Genomic DNA, 23252 nt, shown 5'->3' with positions numbered 1-23252 from the left:
AAACTCGCAAAAAGAATGTCTGTATATATTTATTTACTGCTTTCAGTCTTTACATTTGAAAAATTCAAAAATACCAAAAAGATTTTATTTCTACTTTATTTTCGATCGTACGATGTTGGAACTCGAGTCTTCGTTACCTGAAACCTGAACGAAAACCGAATTGACTAAATCTTCATAAACGGTCGAAATTTGCAGATTTTGAAAGTTAGAATTTAAAATTGATAAATTTATTAAACTTTCAAACTGTCGGACGGTGTTTGATTGAAACATGGTCATACGTGTGTCACTTGTTTATGTTAACTATATTCCAAGCAGTTGTTCTCATTACGCGTTTAGATTTCTTGCATGTGCAGATTCTAAAGGCTAGGAGAACATGGTCGATGACAAAGCTTCGGAATGAAGACACGACATGAAGGCACTCAAAGGATGAAGATGATCGAGTTGCCGCTGACCATCATCAACACCACAAGGATCTCACTTCATAAAGATCAAGTTTTTCACGAGCATAACTCAAGGGGGAGCTTATGTTAAGAGGGAGTTTGTTAACACACTTCCTACATGATACGGGTAGTTTGTTGATACACTCTCTGCTTTCAAGACGTGAAGACTTTGAAGATCCTCCGACAATGAAGACTTGAAAGGACATCAGAATTTTTGAGAACTCGAAGACCAAAGACCATCGAAGTTCGAGACAAAGCTACAGCCAAGGGGGAGTTTGTTGGTGCACTTGTGTCTGTACTTTGTCTGTATTCGGTCACGATGTAAACGATGTCCTTGTTATTGTTGTAAGTTGACCAAGTCAACCATCCTCCGGTTTGACTTGGACAACAGTTTGTAAAATGTTGTAAGATGTTCTGTGTCGAAGGATAGCTAATCGAAGGATATTGTAGATCCTTCGATGACATCGAAAGATAGGCTACGAAGGATACTGTTAGACTTCGAAGGATATGCAATCCTTCGAAGTATTTGTGGATCCTTCGACAGCTTTGTCATCGATAGATGATCCTTCGATCATCTATCGGATCCTTCGGACCAGACATCAGATGCTGGGTATATATATACCCATGCAGTGTATGTGTTAGATAGACTTAATAGAACAAACACACACCCGAGAGATAAGAAAGTTGAGAGCATTCTGTCAAAACACACACACACACACTAGAGAGTTTGCAGAACAGATTTGTGAACATTGTGCTTGTAACCGGAACCTTTCATTCGTATTAATACAAGTGGTGTTAATCGGTGAACTTTGTGTGTTTGTCTTTCTACTTGCTTCATCCCGGTTTGCTTGCTAGCTTGGATTCCGCACTCGCTAGTGGGTTAGTATAACAAGGTTTAGGTTCGTCATCCTCCGTGAAGGGACCTACAAAACCTTACCCATCAACTATTAACAAAAAATAATATCATTGATATTTAAATCTACAATCACATAAAGAAATCTAATTACAACCAAGTGTACAAACACAAACACAAAAGAAAATCTAATTTCAATTTCAAGCTTTAAGAATAATTAAAAATTAGTAAAAAAAAAAAGTAAGAAACTAACTTTTACTCATGTTTCAAGCTTTAATCGACTTATCGCTTGATTCCACGGTGAATTTCATCCCTTGTTCAAATGCTCAATCAACTCCACGTTTGATCGACTACAGTCCTAGTAGTTGACTGTCAATTGTCATTATAAAATTTCAACCCTTTGAACGGCTTTTTTACATTAGGTTAATAATTAAGAGAATTGAGCAATGAGTTATTGGTAAATAAACAAAATTGGTTTTGAATTTATTAATAAGGACTATGTTTAAATTGGAACTAGTGGGTAACTCCAGCATTGTGGGTGTGCTGGTCGTAAAGACGTGTCAAGTAGTAAATAAACGACGACCAAAACCGTGAAAAATAGTAAAACAAAAACGTGAATTTTTTACGGTCACGTGAAGTAAAGACAAACACAACCTTATACCATAACCTGGTGTAAACATAAAAATACTCAAATTTGTTTTGATCACAAAATAGACAAAACTTGAACGACCAAAAATATAATATATAAACCTAAGGGGTTGAAATGAAAAAAATATATATACTTGCCAAAAAGTGTTAATTACATAGTTAGTCCCTATGGTTTGTACAAAATAACATACTTAGGTACTAATAGTTTAAAATCACCTTCTAGGGTATTAACTTTTCATTTTGTAACGTTTGGATGTATTAACTTCTAGGGTATTAACATAGTTAGTCCATGTGGTTTGCACAAAATAACATACTTAGCTACTAATAGAATGTGATTTTAAACATACAAATAACATTAATACCTCCAAACGTTACAAAATGAAAAGCTAATACCCTAGAATGTGATTTTAAACTATTAGTACCTAAATATGTTACTTTAGACAAACCATAGGGACTAACTATGTAATTAACTCTGCCAAAAAAAATAACTAAATAAAGGAAAAAAACCGATTCATTGTTCCTAACATGCTACTTGAATTGTATATATACAGTAATTAGGAAATTGGGCTTCATTATTAAAATATATTTTTGTTTGGTAAAACATTTATGTATTTATTTTATTTTTGTAAAAGTAGATATATAACTTTTTCAAATAAGTTTAATTTTTTTTTTCATAAAATCAGTGGTGTTAATCATAAAAAAGAAAAAAAAGATTGGTGTCGTGCAGAATTTTACAATTATACATACTTATATAAACGTGAAAAAAATGATGTCTACTGACACCGTATATGTGGTTCCGCTCATGAATTTAACCCACAACCTTAATATTTTTTAAATTAAATAAATTAATCATTTAATTAGTAACAAATTTTCATTGATTAAATAAAAATCATTACAATAATTAAAAGTAAAAAACATAAATTAACTTGATAAATTAACTTGAAATAAAATATAAAGAACCTAAAATTTTCCTGGGAAACAACATTTTTTCGATATTTAACCTTTACCTTCTACACAAAAACTCATGGTGAAGTATAGAGAGGTGCACATTATATCCAGTCAGATTGAAACACATTTAAAGTCCGGGCTAAATTTAGACGGCGACTAGGATTTAACCCGTCATTTTTAGCCACAGGTTGAATTTAGTCTACGTTTTAATCGGTTGGCTAAAGTTTGCCAGCGCTTTTTCATTCATCGGCTAATTTAGTCTAGTACACTTTTCATTTGCTGAGTGAATATAGCTCGCACTTTACACGTGTCTTTTTTATTGAATTTTTAGGCCCAGTGTACTTTGGGCTAACTAAACTCCAGCCCTCTTTGTCGGTGGATCCTACTTGGCATCTCTAATTGACTATTTTAGGTTTGTCTATAAAGTACAATAGTTAGTTGTAGCGATTTAACTAATAGATTAAATAAAAGAAAAAAGAAAAAGAAAACACGAATAAGTCCGATCAAATCCAAGCACCCCTTGGCTCCACTCCTTCTTTGACGCTAGCCATTCCAATGGCTGAAGCACTATTGGTACCCCAACTCATTTGCCCGTAATGGAATAACTAAAATCATGGTAGTGGTGTGAAGGCTTTAACTCCTGTACTACACATGATCTATGATCTAATGTACTAACATGTATACTAGAGTCTTTAATGAGATCTTTATTGGTTTACCTTTAGTTTCTTTGCTTTTGGTTTAGCTATAGTTCTGATGTGTGCCTTATTCGGTACCCACGTAGCATGCCTGCTCCATTATCTTTTATTTGCATGTTTCTTTTTTAATCACTTGTTATGTATGTTGTTGGTTATTAGAATATTAGTGGCTAGTTAATTTTAGTTAGTAGAAGAGTGGGTTAGTTTCTTATGGTTTTGTAAGACTATTTATATTCTCTTCAAGTATCTATTTTATTATGAATGAAAAATGATAAATTGAATCTCTTTCAAAAGTCTATCAATTCTCTCTAGCTTCTATCTTTTTTCTTTGGATCAATTGGTTAATGATTAGGTTCGTAACAATTGGCATCAGAGCCGTCGTGATCCCCCTTCAGACCTATGGTTGCTCAAACTCTATCCAAACACGAGTTGTTCGATCGAATCGAGTCAAGTATTGCTCGGATGATCGTTATTCTCAAGAACCGACCTCGGTTACCACCATCAATTTCCGCCACCACACCAACAGCCATGTCACCCGTTTCCACCACACCGCCGACATATACACCCATGTCAACACCAAAATCCACCACCTTCGGCCAACCTCCCGCCGCACCGAAACCATCCCCGCTACGAGTACCGAAAACCACACCAACACGACCATCCTTACCGAAACCGTTTGCGTCAAGACCCAACCCAACACCAACACTAGCATTAACACTATGTCCTAATTGGAACATGGGTTTCACAAAGACTGCCTGGGAGATGAGTATAACATGCATGCCACAATTTCACTAGAGTTCGAAGTGGTACAAAGAAGACTCAATCGAAAGTGTAGCCAAACAACGTGAGTGGCGACCACCTTGGCACCCATCACGTCAGTACATAGAGACCGCTCCTAACGTCGTTGTACGCCTCGAAAGGCGACCGCCGTGGAATTCGCTCATGTTGCATCGGGATTGTTAACCTTGTGGACAAGGTTCTTTCAAAGGGGATAGAATGATGTGTACCTGTAACACCCCAAAAATGGGTTTGGTAATTTAAACCCGGGTAATATAAAAGAATGGGTAAAAATACTGTTAGGAGTAAAAGTGAACCCGTAAATGAATATTTACTAGGGATAATTAACCTAGTTGAATATTAGTATCGTTGGTGTTAAACGAAGGGTTGTAGCCTTATTTAATTAAAACGAAACATGAGGGACCAAAGTGAACAACTTGAAAGTTGTTCTATTAAAAGAAAACAACACACACACAGACACACACATCGTGTGTGTGTGTGTGTTTTCGTGAACGAGCAGGAAGGCTCCCATGGAGCCAAAACCCTAAACTTCATCAAGTTCTTCAAATTGAAAGACTAAACGAAGCCCAAATTCACAACCGAACATAAATTAACGATCACCTTCACAAGGGGATCACAAGGTATGTCTTAAAACTCAGATTTGATGATCTTGTTTGAAGTGGGTTATGATCAATCCATGAAATTGTATGAATTTAAGCATGTAGAGGTGTTAGAAACACCAAATAGAACTTGTGATATGAATAATTTCAAGTAATTGGGTGATTTAGAATAAAACCCATTGCATGAGTGTGAAGATGATGATCATGATGAACTTGAAGATGTTACAGTGTGATCTTGTGATGTATAGAGTATTGTATGATAGGCTAAGATAGATAAACTTGATGTAGAATTCATGATTATGAGATTTTGCTTGAATGTAATGGTTCATAAGATGAAATAAGGAAGAACATGCTTAAAGCACTTGTACATTATGCTTAGAAAGTGATACGCGCACCAGGTGTTTGATGAAATGCTTAAGAGAAATGATAATTGAGATTGTATGCTAATAATGAATAAATGTATGTAGTATGTGATGATGATGTATTAGACATTAGATTTGTATAAGGAATGTGTTTTGAATGAATTACAAGTGGGAAATTAGTTTGATAACATGATATGGCTAGAAACCTTCATTAAAAGATATGTATGCTCATGTATGCTAATCATATTATGATGAATGTGATAGCATGTACGGATATGAGTCATGTCAACATGGACACAAGCATGGAAGGGCAACGGGCCAAAAATAAACACGGAAGTTATGCTTGAACTCGGACGCACGAGGTAAGTGAATCCCGAACTTACACTTTGGATGTAAAATGTATTGTAGTATAATGATTATTGTGAATCATGTGGGAAAGTATGATACAATGGAAGTGATAAGGTAAGTTTACGGTAAATGTGTCGAAAATGGTTAAGAAATAGTTTCTATTAAGTATAGGTAAGAAAGAAGCTTACATGATGGTATTATGCATAAAGATGAAATAAGTAGTTATACGCGTAAGTATGGGTTAGTTTGTAAGTAAGTAATTGGGAATCATAGGAGAGTATGACTATAAACTCGTAAGTATGGAGAATTACGTGTATGCAAATTACATGTATAGACGTGTGTGTTTAGGATTGTAAGTAATATTGTGTAGAATGTAAGTTGTAAGCACAGGTACAAATAGAAAGGGTATGTATGCATGAATTGGAATTTAGTTATATGTACAAATGAATGAGACTTGTTATGCATATACATGGATATGTTCGTACGAATGAAATCTAATGATGCTAACCGTTTTCCTATTTAGAATGAAATAAGGAATGCAGGTATACTAGTGTTGGAAGTTGAAGGTAGGCGCCGAAATCCAATGCGGGTGGTTTAAACGGATGGATGAATGGACTAACATAAGCGAAAGCATGATATGTTAACGCCTAATTATGCATGTTTAAATTATATATATGATGACACCGGTTGCTAATGATGTGATTGTACTTGGTGTCTGCAGGTTGTACAGAACGGTGGATTCTCATCATGAAGTGTAAAAGGTTGAAGATCGAGTCAAGCGATGGATTGTACATGTGGGTGCATGGTCACGAAATTTAATAGTACTATGTCCGATTTTTATAAATTTTTAGAAAGCATTAATGTATTTAATGTAAAAGAGTGATTTAATGTAATTCTAAGTATGTTAGAATGAATATGATGAAAGAAAATTTTTCAGTTCGTATTTCCGCTGCAACTTTTGGTTAAAGCGTTTTAGGGCGTTACAGTACCTCATCCACATATATATTTACTTATGAGACACCATGCACAAAAAAATGAAATGTGTGTCATGGTAGTTGCTAGAATCATGCATATTAGTTACTTGTTTTATTTATTTATCTTACTGCATAGTGGGTTAGTGACTTAGTGGGAGTAGTGGGTTGGATGGTTACAATTGTTAAGTATTATTTAAATGAGTTTGTATCTCCATTTTATTTTATGAATGAAAATGTTGATTTAGTCTAATTCTCTCTAAATATTCTATCAAGTTTCTCTCTATTTTCTTAGGACCATTTGATATACGATTCGGTTCGTATCAATTGGTATCAGAGCCGTTGTGTCCCCCTTCGGACCTATGGCTGCTCAAACTCTATCCAAACACGAGTTGTTCGATCGAATCGAGTCAAGTATTGCTCGGATGAGTGATATTCTCAAAAATCGACCTCGGTTCCCTACCCTTGCTCCAAAACCCATTCCGATAGCCACACCACCACCACCCATTTCTGCCAGTGAGCCACCTGTTCCGGTTATCACACCACCACCATCTGCCGCTACCCCACCACCAAAACAAGTGTTCACAGCAGTTACACCACCACCAAAACCAGCCCCCGCCACCCAGTTCACACCGTCACCACCACTCCAAAAACTCACTATGATGACTTTATCAGTTTCTTCTCCATCTTTGACGAACACTACCTCATCATATATCAAGAATGTTTTGGCTCCAAAAACTGAGTGCGCTTGATGGAAACAGCTCCGAATGCTACCGTACGAGTCGAGTGGCGTCCGCCGTGGTTTACACCAAGTCGTATCCGGATTTTCGACTTGCGGACAAGTCGGGTTCGAGTGGGGTGGATTGATGTGTTTATTCGGTCAACACACGAAGTACCCACGTAGCATGCCTGCTCCATGATCTTTTATTTGCATGTTTCTTTTTTAATCACTTGTTATGCATGTTGTTGGTTATTAGAATATTAGTGGTTAGTTAATTTTAGTTAGTAGAAGAGTGGGTTAGTTTCTTATGGTTTTGTAAGACTATTTATAGTCTCTTCAAGTATCTATTTTATTATGAATGAAAAATGATAAATTGAATCTCTTCCAAAAGTCTATCAATTCTTTCTAGTTTTTATCTTTTTTCTTTGGATCAATTGGTTAAGGATTAGGTTCTTACCATACTCTTCTTCATTAGTATTTTGTTGGTAAACTTGCATCGTATCTCAACATTTACAAATTGTCATTTTCCTCGGCTACAAATACCAATATTAACATACATATTTTATAAAGTGCAAAGCATAAAGACAAAATTGATGACGAAGTATATGCAATACAAAAAGCTCAAACGTAAGTATACGTAACAACACCTGTGTTATCTGTAAAACCCTTGCTACTTGTAGACATTTCACCATACAATTCCAACAAGAGAATAAACACCTCATACATACTCCAAATCACACTTCCACTTGCTACATTTTCCATGTAAAAACTCGTACGTGTTATTCGACAATGCTCATATTACGCCACCGATTAAACACAATTCTCCACGTATGAACCTCCACCCACCATATATACCCACAACCACCACACCCCAATTCACACACCAACCCACAATGGCAAAGATAACACTTCTCTTGCTCGCCTTAGCTGCTCTTGTAGCCTTGGCTACAGCCCACACAACCATCATCACCACCACCATCGACGACGAGAACCCGATCTCCGAACAAAGGCAATGTAGGCAACAGGTACAGGGACAAAGGTTGAACCAGTGTCGCATGTTCCTCCAGCAAGGTCAGAGGGGGCAGCAACACCAACAGCAACAGCATCAGCAGCAGGAGCAGCAGCTCCTCCAGCAGTGTTGTCAAGAGCTTCAAAACATCGAAGGACAGTGCCAATGTGAGGCGGTGAAGCAGGTGGTCCGAGATGCTCAGCGACAGCAGCAACAGCGACCGCGGATGCCCTTCCAGGGTTCTCAGCAGTCTCAACAGTTGAAGCAGAGGGCTCAGATTCTCCCTAACGTATGCAACCTTCAATCAAGACGATGCGAAATCGAAAGCGTCAGGAGTGTTGCTGAGAGCAATTTTGAAATCCCATTTGATATGCCGTTTGATATCCCTTGGCCCTTTCGCCCAAGCTCAGAGTCACAGCAATGCAGACAGAGTGAAATCCAAAGGCCTGTGAGTCAGTGCCAAAGGTATATATATATATATATATTTTTTTTTTTTTTTTGAAAAAAAAAATTACAACATGCATGCATGGATCATATTTATAACAAAATGAAAACCCTCAATTAGTGTATATATAAGATTACAACCCTACTATATTTTCCTGCGATAATATCTGACAAATTTTTCTAACAAAATTCACGTGAACATGAAAAAAAATACTTTTGTGACAGAATTGCGACAAAGACTAAAAAAGTCTGAAAAGCGTCGCAAAACTCCGACGACAAAACAAAAAACGAATTTGCTACAGATAAAAATACTCAATTCCATGAAAGAAAAAGGAAAGAGTCTTGTGACAAAAAAAAAATGCAAACAGCGACGAGTCTTGTAACAAAAAAATTCAATCAGTGACACATAAAGAAAAATTGTCTGGAAAAGCGTCAACAAAATTCTGACAAATAAGTTTGTTTAAAATATTCGAGTTTCCCACACATTATCTACTGATTATAGAAACAAGGGTGTTTTCTTGTCAATGTAATAACGATACACTAAGTATAACTAAAAAACTTAGCAAATCAAATCATATCTTCTAATTACGGTTGTGAACAGGTATGTGGAGCAGCAAATTCAGTCCTCCAGGCCATACCAACAGAGCCCGTACGACCGGAGGCAACAGAGCCCATACGACCGGAGGCAACAGAGCCCATATGAACAGAGGCAAGGACCATACGAACAGAGGCCATACGAACAGAGGCCATACCAACAGCGAGGAGGACGACAGCAGGAGCAGCAAGGGCTCCAGCAATGCTGCAACGAGCTCCAAAACGTGAGGAGGGAGTGTCAGTGCGAGGCGATTAAGGAAGTGGGCCAAAGAATGAGGCAGCAGCAACAACAACAACGTAGGCAGTATGGTGGGCAGCAGACACAAACTGTGGAGAGAATTCTTGAGAATCTGCCTAACCAATGCGACCTAGATGTCCAGCAATGCAACATCCCCTACTGAAGAAAAATAAATGAGTTGCATCTCTAGTTGATCGATGAGGTTTATGACTTGAGATGCATGGAGGGTAGTTTCTACTTTCTGATGATAATAATAAGAATAATGAGCACATGTGTATCTATAGCTCATGTGTACGTAATCGTGGCTTTCATGTTATCCTTTTATATATAAATAAAATGACTGCCCTACTTTTATAAATCGTCCAAAGTTCATATATATCAAGTCGGATTTTGTATAATGAATCACACTTATATTAGATAACTACATTTATAATATAATCTAGATAGTGTGACATATTATGTTTATTTATTTATAACCTATAGTCGGTGGCGGTTATACTCTCGGCCGCTCATATATGTATTATTCATTCTGTACGATTCTAATCAGGGCCGGCTCAATCATTTTAAAGGCCCAAAGCAAAAAATAAAACGAGGCCTTTTTCAATTTATTTTTGGGTTTTTAGTTTTGTTCTTTTTTTTCTTTATCAGCTACATTTTTAATAGATTTAACAAAACTGTTTTAAAAAGGTATTAAATGACTTAAACCTAATTAAGCATCATGATTTTGGGCAAATCAATCAAGTTTTCTCAATTTAGTAACTGTAAATTAAAAAAACAATTAATAACACAAAAGCCTAATAAAATAAATTAATGCCACAAAGATATTAATGAGATTCGAACACAAATCTCTTGGTAACCAATGAGAAGATCTTACCAGTCTACTATTGTTGAATTTGGCTCAAAATATTCAAAGTATAACTTTATGCATTCTGAATATTTTTATTATCTTTTTTAAATTTGTGGCCCTATTTGGGTGGTGGCCCAAAGCAAGTGTTTGGGTTTACTACCCCATGGGCCGGCCCTGATTCTAATTATCAATTCATATTTTGTATGAACAAGTTTATTCACTAAAACCCTAGAAATTCTTACAAAGTGGTATCAGAACCACACACGTCGATCAAATCTCTATCAAAAACGTACTCCAAATCTCGTTTCTTGCTTCAATTATTGTCAGTTTCAAGATGATTCCAACAACCGGATATCACTACTAGAAAATACACCAATCTTGACACGCGAACAATGACACACACCCATTTTATGACATTCGAAAGCGTGTGTCAAGGAAAAAATGTCATGGTTTACAAAATTCAATAAATTTATGACATTCTTTATTGTGTGTCATCTTTTTAGGGTCATTAAAAAAACAAGATCTATCATGACACGCGAACAATGACATACACAAATTTTATGACATTCAAAGCGCGTGTCAAGAAAAAAATGTCATAGGTTTATAGAATTTAATAAATTTATGACACTCGTTTTTGTGTGTCATATTTTTAGCGTCATAATATAAAACATTATGACACTCTTTTTGTGTCATGTTTTTAGCAATGTCATGTTATATTTTCAAAATCTTTAAATTCCTCCATTAAACTAATCGATAAACCTAATCTTAGTTAATTTAATCAGATCTCTCATATTCTCCCGCTAAGCCCCCACATACATACGCTCGTAAAACCCTAACTCCCACCTGATTAAGCTTGACACTGTGATTCTGTGGCTTGTTATTATGTTCCACCATGTTAACCTTATCAATATTGGTCAACGATGGTCAATGAGGATCGGTATTTTCCCATCGATTTTTTGTTAGTAATTGATTAGACAATCCTATTAAAATGTGGCTACTCATAATTAAACTTGTAAGTTTATTTAACACTTACAAATTATATACTTTTATACATTATATTGTTTTGTAACATTTATATATCAAAATGTTGTATAAATATACTATTTGTTTTTCTTTTTACACACATAACACTCATATTTTCATATGTTATTTGATATCTTTTATGTGTTTTTTACAAATCAAGTTTGAGCTCAAAATTTAGCATATTAATAATAAATGAGACGAATCGAATTAGAACTAATAATATTAACAAGATTATGAAGGTTATGGTCTCAAATCATGTGTAAGGCATTCTAAGACATGCACGCAAAGGATCATGCCCAGGCTTAACAAAATTATAATTAGCCTTGACAGGAGCATGTACGTAGGCTCAGACCGGCGCATGCAGCGCAACGACAGCTAAAACAAGTACAATAGTACAGATGGCACGGGTAGTGCCCAATCAGCATGCCCCAAGACCTGACTAAACAAATCCCACGATGAACAATCGTGCCGGAGACAATAAGTATAAAAGGAAAGTGACGTGGAACCAATCAGGTTGCGCCGATCACTTATAAATGATCTCCACCCATAACTGGTAACAAACTCGGCAACAAGGACAACCATCAGGCCACATGGCTCCAATCACCGTGCACCAACGTCTCTATCCCCTGCAAGCACTAACGGTCGTTTTAGAGGAGACAAACAGGGATATTTCTTGTTGGTGACTAGGATTGCAAACGAACCGAGCCCGAACCTTACTTTAATCGAGCTACTGAAGCTCAACCTCGAGCTTGGCTCGATTCGACCCTTGGATTTTGGGATCGAGCTTGGCTCGTTAGTAAAACTTAAAACTGAGCTCGGCTCGATAGCTCGATCTAAGCATCTAAGCCGCTAGTTAAAACAAGATAAAGCTCGACTCAAGCTCATTTTTGGTTGTTAATGAGTCAAGGCTCGGCTCGAGCTCGACTTGAAATGCTACATCGAGCAAATCTTAGCTTGTTGAGCAATGGCTTAAACTTCATAAACCATTTGATTTAATATGTTATTTATACATATATATTACATAAGCACACCATTACTGATTATAAAGATATCACTACAAAAAAATGTCATTTAGGGCATGTTTGGATAAGCTTATTTAAGTTAAAAAGGACTTTTAGGAAAAAGACCTATTTACTTATAACTTTTTGAAAATGAGTTTTTAAAAAAAGTGTTTGAATTAACTTATGGGGTTGGAAAAGCCATTAAGTCAATAAGTTGTTTTTTAAAATGTGTTTGGTTTAGCTTATTGTTGTAAAATAACTAAAAGCTAATAAGTCAATAAGTTAGTTTAAAAAGTCACAACATTATAACTTTTCAAAAATGATTTTTTGATGACTTTTTCTCTTTCTCAAAAAGTCATTTTAAAGGACTTTTGCATTTGCCAAACACTAAAACTCCTTATTGGCTTTTTGATTAAGTCAATAAGTCAATAAATTGGTTGAAAAATCTTAGCCAAACATGCTCTTAGTGGCTGTATATTTAATGGCAAATAGGTTTTGTGCCATGAATTTAGGTTTTATTGGCAACGTATGCCATTTTTGCTTAGTACGTATTTTTAGTGAAATATAGTTTACAACACTAATTTAAGTTTTTAGTAACAATTTATATAGCACTTAAATTTTCAAACACTCATTTTTCAAACTTTTCCCTTTTCCCGCGTTAAGCTCCTATCAAAATTTTCCAAAAATTTCATTCCTTCCTGGTATATTAATTTTCTCTCTAAATCTTCCCCCATAAATAATTTCCCATTCTAAAAATCACTTTTCACCAAAAATCAATTTCTCTCTACAGAGTGTGGTATGGAACAATGATTTGTGATCACCATCATCCAACCCAGCCTTCAGTAAGCTGTCAACGTAGTCGTTTGCCACCGGCTTTGGTTCATCACTCTTCTCCACTCAGTTCTTTCAACAATAACCGCAAACGACGGCGTTTCAACAACAGAGTTCGAGTCTGTTCGGATTTTGAATCTGTTTGTGTCAACCATATAGTCGAATACTAGTATTTGTTTTGTTTCGGCCGAATGACTCTTGCTGCGACAACGTTTAATGTTTAGAGCTGACCACTCAGATGCCTCCTATGGCTCTGCTTCCGTTCTCTCTCGCTCACCTAGATACTCAGGTGTGTATATAACCAAACCCTAACCCTAATTGTTTAATTAGCTGTTTGAATTAGTCTGCTTATGCGTTGAATTGTTTGTTCTGACTTTTAGCAGTCCAAACCCTAACCCTATTTGTATATTAATTTTGGATGTGAGTTTATTGATAGTGATTAATTGAATCGGTTTCTAGTGTTTTTGCTTATCGGTATCTTATTAAATATAACCTTTGTTATTCTGTTTGCTAAAAAGCTTGTTGAGCTTTTGATTTTGAGTTGTCTTTTATTTTGACAAAATAGATTCAGTATATTGGATTATTGTCAGTTTGTCACCTCTATTGTATATGTTGTGGGGCCCATTGTATGGTAGGAGAGTAAAATAAATTTGCGGTTCCCTTCTGTTTGACTGAAAATAGATAAAAGTTTTATTGTTTATATAGTGAATTTTTTTCTTTCGCATGGCTGTTGTGTGGTGTAATAGTTAGAGGTGATCGGAATTGATGAAGGTCAGTTTTTAAAGATATCTATGATTTCTAGTTTTCTACATAAAAGTTGTTGTCCATGATGGTTAAATAGTAGTTGTCGGTTTGGATGGTAATTATCTTGGGTAACACTCAAAAGTAACTTCTCCAGTTTATAGGGCCTGTTTATATAGTTCAAGATGAAGTATTTAAATATCGAATCTAGAAAAGATCATGTTTAAGCATAAGGGGAGGGGGTGGTTCACTAGTGATAGAATTTATCACTCACAAGCACCAATCAAGTTCCGTCATGTCATCGATCATTTTTCCATCACTCACAACCTTTTTTAGTGGGGGTGGTCATCACTCATCACCACACCCAACAATTTCCCCCCAACCAACAAATACCCTCCCAAAGCAAAACATTAACGCGTGATAAAGATAACGAAAAGTTGATTTCGTTGAAAATTAACGCGTTGAACTTGTTGCCGGTGGTGGGATATAACGCTTGATGGATGGTGGCCGTGATAGTTTAACGCACCGCCCCGGCAACCCTAAGCTTTTTGTGAAAATATGAGTTGGTAGAAATGGGTCATCTTTTTGTATGGTTTGGGGCGTGGCAAGTTTGGTTGACTCGCAAACACTGTAATGTCCGTTTTAAACACTATTACAATGACAAAAATGAATATTTTAACATAACAATTTTACAAGTGGCATTTACCATAGCCTAATGCAATTGATTTATCCAAAAACTCTATGGTAGTGGTTTTGTTTGGATGATTAGGTGCTAAACATAAGCATCTTAAGAAACATGCAGATTGGTATATGTAAAAAGGACCTCATGTATCACCTTCACATTCCCAATGGCTGAGATTGTAAGTTATCAAGTTGGTGGTAAAGTCGAACAATTTGTAGATTTGCTTAGGGATGAGCTCGGTACCGACTGGTACCGGAACCAAAAGTACCGGTACCGAAAATCCTTAAAAGTGGGTACCGGTACCGGTACCGAATATAACCCGTATGATACGGTTCGGTACCGGTATTTGAGGGTAATAACCGGTAAATACCGGTACCGAAAATGTCAAAAGTTGGTACCGAATCGGTACCCGGTTCGGTAAATTCGGTACCGGTACCGGGTCCATTTTGCTCATCCCTAATTTACATACTTTGATATAAGCATTTTGTTAGGCATAACAGGGTTTAAGGTTGTATTATTTGGGTTTTGTGTTAATTATTTGTGTTTCAGTTTGTTACGACGTGATTCAAAACCTTTTTTTTATATTTTGGGTTACTTGCGTTCAGATAATACTGGGTTTAGTTTTAATTAATATATCGACTTAGTTATACCAGAACTATTGACTTAATTGATGTATCTCATTTCTGTTATTTGCTTTTTAGATATGGAACGGCATAACAAGCATCCCAAAGGAGGATCACATCTTAGTGATGTTATTGTCACAGGTAGATGTATATTTTATACAACTTTAAACCTACATTGTTACCTTAATTTTTAACATTTTTAGAAGTCAATAGCTGGTCACTTATAAGATATGTTATTTTATTTTAGAAGGATCAAATTTCTTATTTTTAAGATTTATTTTATTTAATTGTTGTCTCAGGTTGGGAAAGGAGTAGAGGAGTACTCGGCTACGGATATGGATGGCATTCGCGAAGATTGGTCGACTTATGCGGTTACCTCTATTTTTAAGTGACAAATTGTATTTTAGGTGTTCACGATATATTGACAAACAATTTTTTTTTTTTGTTAACGTTAAAATATTTGTAGTATACTAGACAAATGATTATGTAATGGATTGTTTTGGTATATATATGTGTATTTGTTATAAGAAAAAGATTTATTGTTTTTGTTATTATAATTTATACATGTATCCAGGGCAAATTAGTAATTTTAATAAAAAAATATACAATTAAAAGCATGACACGCGTAAATGAATGTCATACGTATGTGTCATAAATGCTTGTCACGAACGTGTGTCATTAAAAAGTTTCATTAAAAGGTGTCATAAAATGAGTGTAATGAATGTGTGTCATGAATGCGTGTCATTAAATGTGTGTCATGAATGCGTGTCATAAAAACATGACACACAAATGCATGTCATGTTAATTTTATGACTCCTCAATCAACGACTCGCATTTGCGTGTCATAAAGACCCTTTTATGACACGCAATCCATGTCAAGAAAGGTGTTTTTTCTAGTAGTGTATCAAACTCAAATCCCTAAATTAACAGGACAAAATTATTATCACTGGAATATTCAGATGAGGGTTTTGTTAGAATCTCAGGAATTATGGAATACAGTAGAAGATGGATATCAGGAACTAGGAACAAATTCTTCGGAAGAAGCCATAGCCGCATACCGAGATTCTGCAAAAAAGGATAGAAGAGCGCTGCACATTATCTTTCAGTCGGTAAACGAAACGGTCTTCGAACGTATTGCAATGGCAACAAACGTCTAAGGAAGCATGGATCACACTACACAAATCCTACAGAGGAGAAAATCGCGTAAGAACGGTAAAATTACAAACTCTTAGATGCAGTTTTGATTCATTAAAAATGAAAGAAAACGAAACTGTTCAAGATTACTTCAACAGAACGACTCTGATTGTGAATCAACTACGGATGAATGAAGAAAATATTAGTGAACAACGAGTGGTAGAAAAAATTTTAAGAAGTCTGACTCGAAATTTTGAGTCCGTAGTTATTACTGTAGAAGAAACGAAAGACTTGGAAAATTTGTCCACCGAAGAACTCATGGGTATACTTCAATCTCATGAACTGCGTATGAAATTATATGATGATGTTCCCATGGAACATGCATTTCAAATGCAGAATTCGAATATGGACAAATCCGGACAAACAAGGGGACGGGGTAAGAATAAAGGTCGGAATTGGGGCTCCATTCGATGTTTTAATTGTCAGAAACTCGGACACACGGCAAAGTTTTGTCCAAGGAAAGACGTAGATGATAAGTCTGACAATGTACTAATTCATAAGGAAGATGAATTAGATGAGCCCCAAGAGGATACCATGTTCATGATCTTTAACATGGAAGAAAAAATTAAGGAAGATTGCTGGTACTTAGACAGCGGGTGCAGCAATCATATGACAGGCAATAAAGGTTTGTTTGTCAAGTTAGATGATTCACTTCAAAAGGAAGTGAGAACGGGCGATGATAAAAGATTAGAAGTTCAAGGGGTTGGGGAAGTAATGATCTCAATAAAAGGTCAGAAAAAGAAGGTTCAAAATGTGTTTTATGTAAAAGGTTTAAAACACAACTTACTAAGTATAGGTCAACTGCTACAAAAAGGTTACAAAGTTGAATTTATTAAGGAACAATGTATTATTAAAGATACGAACGACAGGATAGTAGGGATCATTAAAATGACCAACAACAAGATGTTTCCTTTGAATCCTGGAAATGACATATCACTTGCTCTGTCCATGAGGACAACTGATGTCTCTACACTATGGCATGAACGATCTGGGCACGTGAACTATGACACTTTACTTGAAATGGGGAATAAAGAATTAGTCCGAGGAATGCCTAGAATCACAAAAACCTCGAATATTTGTGAAGGATGCGTCTCGGGTAAACATGCTAGAAAGTCGTTTCCAAAGAAATCGATATGGCAAACTAAGGAACCGTTACAAATAGTTCACTCGGATATTTGTGGCCCCATGAAGACAAAGTCTATTGGTGGATGTAGATATTTTATCACATTCATTGACGATTTTACGCGGAAGACATGGGTATATTTTCTAAAGCTCAAATCGGAAGCTCTAAGTTATTTTAAACAATTTAGAGCGCTTGTAGAAAAACAGTCGGAATATAAAATAAAGACGCTAAGATCTGATCGGGGAGGTGAATACTGTAGCAAAGCATTTCAAGACTATTTAACGTCAAACGGAATACATCACCAGTTAACAAATAGCTACACTCCTCAACAAAATGGGGTGGCAGAACGGAAAAATAGAACTTTGATGGAACTCAGTCGAAGCATGATAAATATGAAGAAGTTACCATATAAGTACTGGGCCGAAGCAGTGGCCTGCACTACACACATATTGAACCGAACAGTTACGAAAACAAGGCCCAGCATTACTCCATATGAGGCTTGGAATGGACGAAAACCAAGTGTGGAGCATTTTAGAACATTCGGATGTTTGGCCTATGTGCATATTTCAAAACAGCTCCGTAGTAAGCCTGATGTAAAATCAGAAAAGGCCGTGTTTGTAGGGTATAGTACAACTACAAAAGGATACAAACTATACAATCCCCTCACGAACAAAATCATAATCAGTAGAGATGTTATATTCGACGAAAACAAGACATGGATACCCGAATCTAACACCACATCAATACCAATGATAATAGATGATGATAACAGTTCAGCTACAAGACTTCAAGCGAATCAAGAACCAGTACCAGGTGTCTCGAATGAAATGGGAGATACTGCTGAATGTCCTAATATCAATAACAATTCCGGTGGACTTGAAGTAACAGAAACAGTTGAAAACTCAGAATCAAGTAATCATCACGTACCTGCAGAAGATTCTAACTCCTCAGTTCAAAGCAATGACAGTTCATCTACTGATTCAGAGAATGAGGTCATCAAAACTCGAAGTATTGGAAGCGTATACAGAGATACACGAGAACTCACTCAAGAAGAAATATCTAAAAAATATGGTAACAGTCAATCAGTCAACTATGTTTTCTATGCTAATACGGATCCTTCATCATATGAGGAAGCCTGCAAAGATATGAAATGGCGAGAGGCTATGGACAAAGAAATAGAGTCCATACACAAAAATCAAACGTGGGAACTGGTAAATCCTCCAATAAATCAGAAACCAATTGGAGTAAAATGGATTTACAAGACTAAGTTTGATGAGCATGGGAATGTGGATAAGTATAAAGCAAGACTGGTAGTAAAAGGATATAAACAAAAGTATGGGATGGATTATCAAGAAGTCTTCGCTCCAGTAATTCGATTTGAAACGGTTAGAATAGTTCTAGCACTAGCAGCAAGGAATGATTGGTATCTACATCAGATGGATGTAAAAACGGCATTTTTAAATGGAAATTTAAGCGAACAAGTATATGTGGAACAACCTGAAGGATACGTCAAGGAAGGACATGAAAAAAAGGTATGTCTTCTTAGACGTGCCCTGTATGGATTAAAACAAGCTCCTAGAGCCTGGTACAGTCGAATAGATAACTATTTCAAGTTAAATGGTTTTAAGAAGTGTACGTATGAACACACATTATTCATCAAGGATACCGATGAGGGAAAGTTCGTAATATGCTTATATGTTGATGATTTAATTATAGCAAGCAACTCTATGAACTTAGTCAATAAATTCAAAAACATGATGAAAAAGGAATTTGAGATGACAGATATGGGAAAATTACATTATTTTCTTGGAATGGAAGTTTCGTATGAAGATGGAAACATAATTCTTTCTCAAAGAAAATACATGCAAAGTTTATTAGAAAAATATAGGATGGTGCAATGTAATACAGTCTCTACTCCTATGGAATATGGAGTAAAATTATCAAAAGAGGATTCAGATACATTTGCTGATGAAGGAACATATCGAAGTCTGGTTGGAAGTCTCATGTATCTTACAAACACCAGACCAGACATCACATACGCAGTAACTAAGATCAGCAGGTACATGGAACATCCAAAGAAAAATCACTGGGAAGCAGGCAAGCGAATTCTTAAATACATCAAAGGAACTCTTAATCAAGGTGTCACGTTCTCGAAAGGTGGACAAGGAAAGCTGATTGGATACAGTGATAGTGATTACGCAGGAAATATAGATGACAGCAAAAGCACATCAGGTCATGTATTTCTTCTAGGGTCACGAATCTTCGACAAACATAAGGTTGAAAAATGGCAATGGTGTTTGATGAACAGGAGAACTATTATTTCGAAAGATTTAATGATTGGCATCACGGATTTCTAGATGAGGGTTATAGAAAAGTGAGCAAAGATGGATGGGCAAAAAGGTTTAAATATTTCGTGTGTCTGAAAGACGAAACGTTGGATGATCTTAAAGACCGATATAGTGTTTTACTGAATTATCTGAAAGATCATGAGATATATCCGTCAAATGTTGAAAAATTGGAGAAATTTGCAGATGCATTACCGATTGAATGGGGTGAATGTTTGAAGAATTTAAGGGAGAACTCAAATTTTTCAAAACTACCTCTAAATCAATTCATCAGCAAACTTAAAGCTCATGAACTTGAAGTTAGAAAGAAAAAGAAAGATTTGATCAAGGTTTTGGAATATAATGTGCTAAATCTGGGTTTAGATGTGATTGAGGAGATGATCAAAAGGATTGTTGAATGTGTTAGGGCAAAATATGTGATGAAATACGATATCAAGAGAGGTTGTTATATAGATGAGAATGAAAATCCTCTTGATTTCGTTAAAATATTTTGTGCAGGTACATTCAGGGCTAATGAAGAAGAAGCTTCAAATGCTGAGGAATCTGCAGAGTTTGGATCATCAAGTTGTGAATCAGTGTGCTCTAAGTGTGACAACTTTAAGACTGACAATGACAAACTCGTGAGAGACGTGGAAAGTTTGGCATTGGAGATCAAGAAGTTGAAATATGAAAAGCAGGCTGATGATAAGCAGATTCTTATTCTGAAAGAAAATTGTGAGAAGTTGAAAACTGAAAATGACAAACTGTTGGGTAATTTGAACAGTTTGACATCAGAAAACAAAGTTTTGAAAGAAAAAGAAAAAGAGTTTGAAAACAAACAGAAATCATCAGAAAATGACGATTTCTGGATAAAGCTGGAAAACAAGAATTTGAAAGCAAATGAGACAAAATTTCAAGAACAGATAAAAGTTTTGGAAAATGAAAAATCTGTTCTTGAAAACATGAAGAATGAGAATGAAAAATCTATCAAGTCTCATCTTGAACGAATTTCTCAGCTTGAAAAAGAAGTTGAGAATTCAAGAATCAAGATTGATGAACTTGAAAAGAAATTGATAGGTTTTGTGACTGCATCAGACAGTTTGAAGTTTCCCTGTCCAAAACCAATCAATTCAATTCCAATAAGTGACAATGTCACAAACTTTGACACTGTCAAAGTTGAAGATTGTGATGAGACACCTGATGATGAAAATGTTAAAAAAGAAAAACAAAAATTGTTTTTAAATTTGAAAGAAAAATTTCAGAAAACTGTTTTGCAATCGACCGAAAAAGGTGAATGTTCTAAACAAAAGCCTTTAAAGAAGAAAGTGGAACAGAAACAAAAAGAGAATAAAAGTTCATCAGATCAATCATCCAATCAAAAGAAAAAATTACAAAAAGTAAAAAATGAAAACTCAAAAACTGTTGGTAATAAGTGGTGCAGGTTTGACCACAGTGTTCAAAAGCCAAATCCAGCAAACTTGAGGAAAGAATATCACCAAGCCAGACAATGCTATGATCTGAGCGTTTGGTGTGAAGGTGGTATACGGTACGATAACAGAGTGTGTTACCGACCCGGTTATCAAGGACACATTGCTGTTAACTGCCGAAATTGGAGATTTGAGACAAAAAGATGCTATAATTGTCAAATCAAAGGACACATTGCCAGAGATTGCTCAAGAAGATCGAATGACAGATTGAGGGCTAATTCTCAGAAAATGGCAAAGAAAATACCAGTCGTTGTCAAGCCCAAAGAATTGAAAGCTTCGGCTCAAAACGTCAAAGAACAGAAGGTCCAAGAACCTAAAGTTCAAGAAAAGAAAGTGAAGCTTTCTCAGGGGCAAAAAGACAAACTGCGAAAGAAGAGGAAGAAGGCCAGAGAATATCTGGAGAAGATTTTGTCCTCGGGTTCACCCGACAGATCGAAGAAGAGTGCTGATGAATCAACTCCCTCAACTGCAAAGTCAAGCAAGTTGAATTCATCAGATGCAAATCTGAGGACAAAAGAGGAGAAAAAGAAGAAAGTGAAGTTTTCACTTCCTGGCGATGAATCTGTTTCTTCAAAAACAAAGGAGCCACATGTCGGCGATGAATCTGATTCATTACAGTCAGACAAGCCACATTCAGGCAATGATTCTGGAATGTTAAAGCCAGAGGAGCCATGTGTTGAGGTAAAGGTCGAGAATTCTAGTTTAACAATGGATGAGAAAAATTTTCCACCATTGTTGAACAAGAATTCAAAATCACCCAAGGCTGGTCAGGCTTGGGTGAAACTTTTCAAATAGAAAAAAAAACCTGACTTGCCGGAGTTCCCAGGTTTGTAAGAGTGGAGCATGAATCGGCATCTTTTTAAATCTGTGTTTGAAGATTTTGCAGGAATTGTCGGAGATCCCAAGATGGTATCGTGGATCATGAATCGGCATCTTTCTTGAATTTTATTCGGTAACGTCAATCATGCAAACGGTAAAGAGGTTTGGTTGTGTTTGTGAATGTTTTACAAGTGGTACAGAGGATTCTGGACTGCGTATGGTAAATCAAGGACATTAACTTGTACTTGGATTTTCCTACTTTTGTGTAGAAAACAAGATGATGAAGTAACCCCGTACCTAAACTGTTTGGTAAACAAACTAAGTTTTCCGGAAAAGCCATTTTGATTAAAACAAACTTAAGTGTTTTGAAATCACAATGGGAAAATAGTTTGTTGTGAGGGGGGAGTTCTGATTGTTTATGCCAGGTGGATAGAGAATTGAAGTGATTCTCATCAGGTTGTCAAGTTTGTACAGTTTGTTTCAAACTTTCCCAGAAAATCAAAATTGAAACATATTTTGATTTTAGGGGGAGAAAAATTTTAAAAAATTAGAAAATTTGAAAATGTCAAAAACATTGAAAAAGTCAAAACGAGTTTTGTTGTGAAAAAGAGGAAATGATAGTAAATCAGTGGACTATCACAGCATGCTAAAGAAATGTAATGTCAAATGTAATAAACGGTCTCACTGATGATGTGACGATAGGTTTTTGTACATTTAGTAGATTTATTCGGGATATAAACCTAAAATTTCAAACTTATGAAATTCGTGGGGAACACTACTTGGATATATAGGTAACCCCTGAAATCTCGTTTGAAAGGTCTCGTATTCTGATATACTAGGTGTTTATACTCTATGATGTCTGGGGTATTATTCCGGGACTTCTGCTGAA

General features: G+C 35.9%; 2 protein-coding genes across 2 annotated transcripts; both read left to right on the top strand.

Moving 5' to 3' along the window:
• The first annotated feature begins 7024 nt into the window (after positions 1–7024).
• Positions 7025–7414, top strand: LOC110888026 (pollen-specific leucine-rich repeat extensin-like protein 4). The gene has a single exon (XM_022135573.1). It carries the CDS (start codon positions 7025–7027, stop codon positions 7412–7414), a length of 390 nt encoding a protein of 129 aa, XP_021991265.1.
• An 844-nt stretch (positions 7415–8258) lies between these two features.
• On the top strand, positions 8259–10026 carry LOC110889963 (2S seed storage protein-like). The gene is made up of 2 exons (XM_022137530.2): positions 8259–8857; positions 9438–10026. The coding sequence occupies exons 1-2, from the start codon at positions 8277–8279 to the stop codon at positions 9829–9831; spliced, it is 975 nt and encodes a 324-aa protein (XP_021993222.1). The 5' UTR covers positions 8259–8276; the 3' UTR covers positions 9832–10026.
• The last annotated feature ends 13226 nt before the right edge of the window (positions 10027–23252 follow it).

Source organism: Helianthus annuus, chromosome 11, assembly GCF_002127325.2.
Source record: "Helianthus annuus cultivar XRQ/B chromosome 11, HanXRQr2.0-SUNRISE, whole genome shotgun sequence".
Classification (NCBI taxonomy): domain Eukaryota; kingdom Viridiplantae; phylum Streptophyta; class Magnoliopsida; order Asterales; family Asteraceae; genus Helianthus; species Helianthus annuus.
Note: the sequence above shows the minus strand (reverse complement) of the source record. Positions and strands in the feature narration are given on the sequence as shown.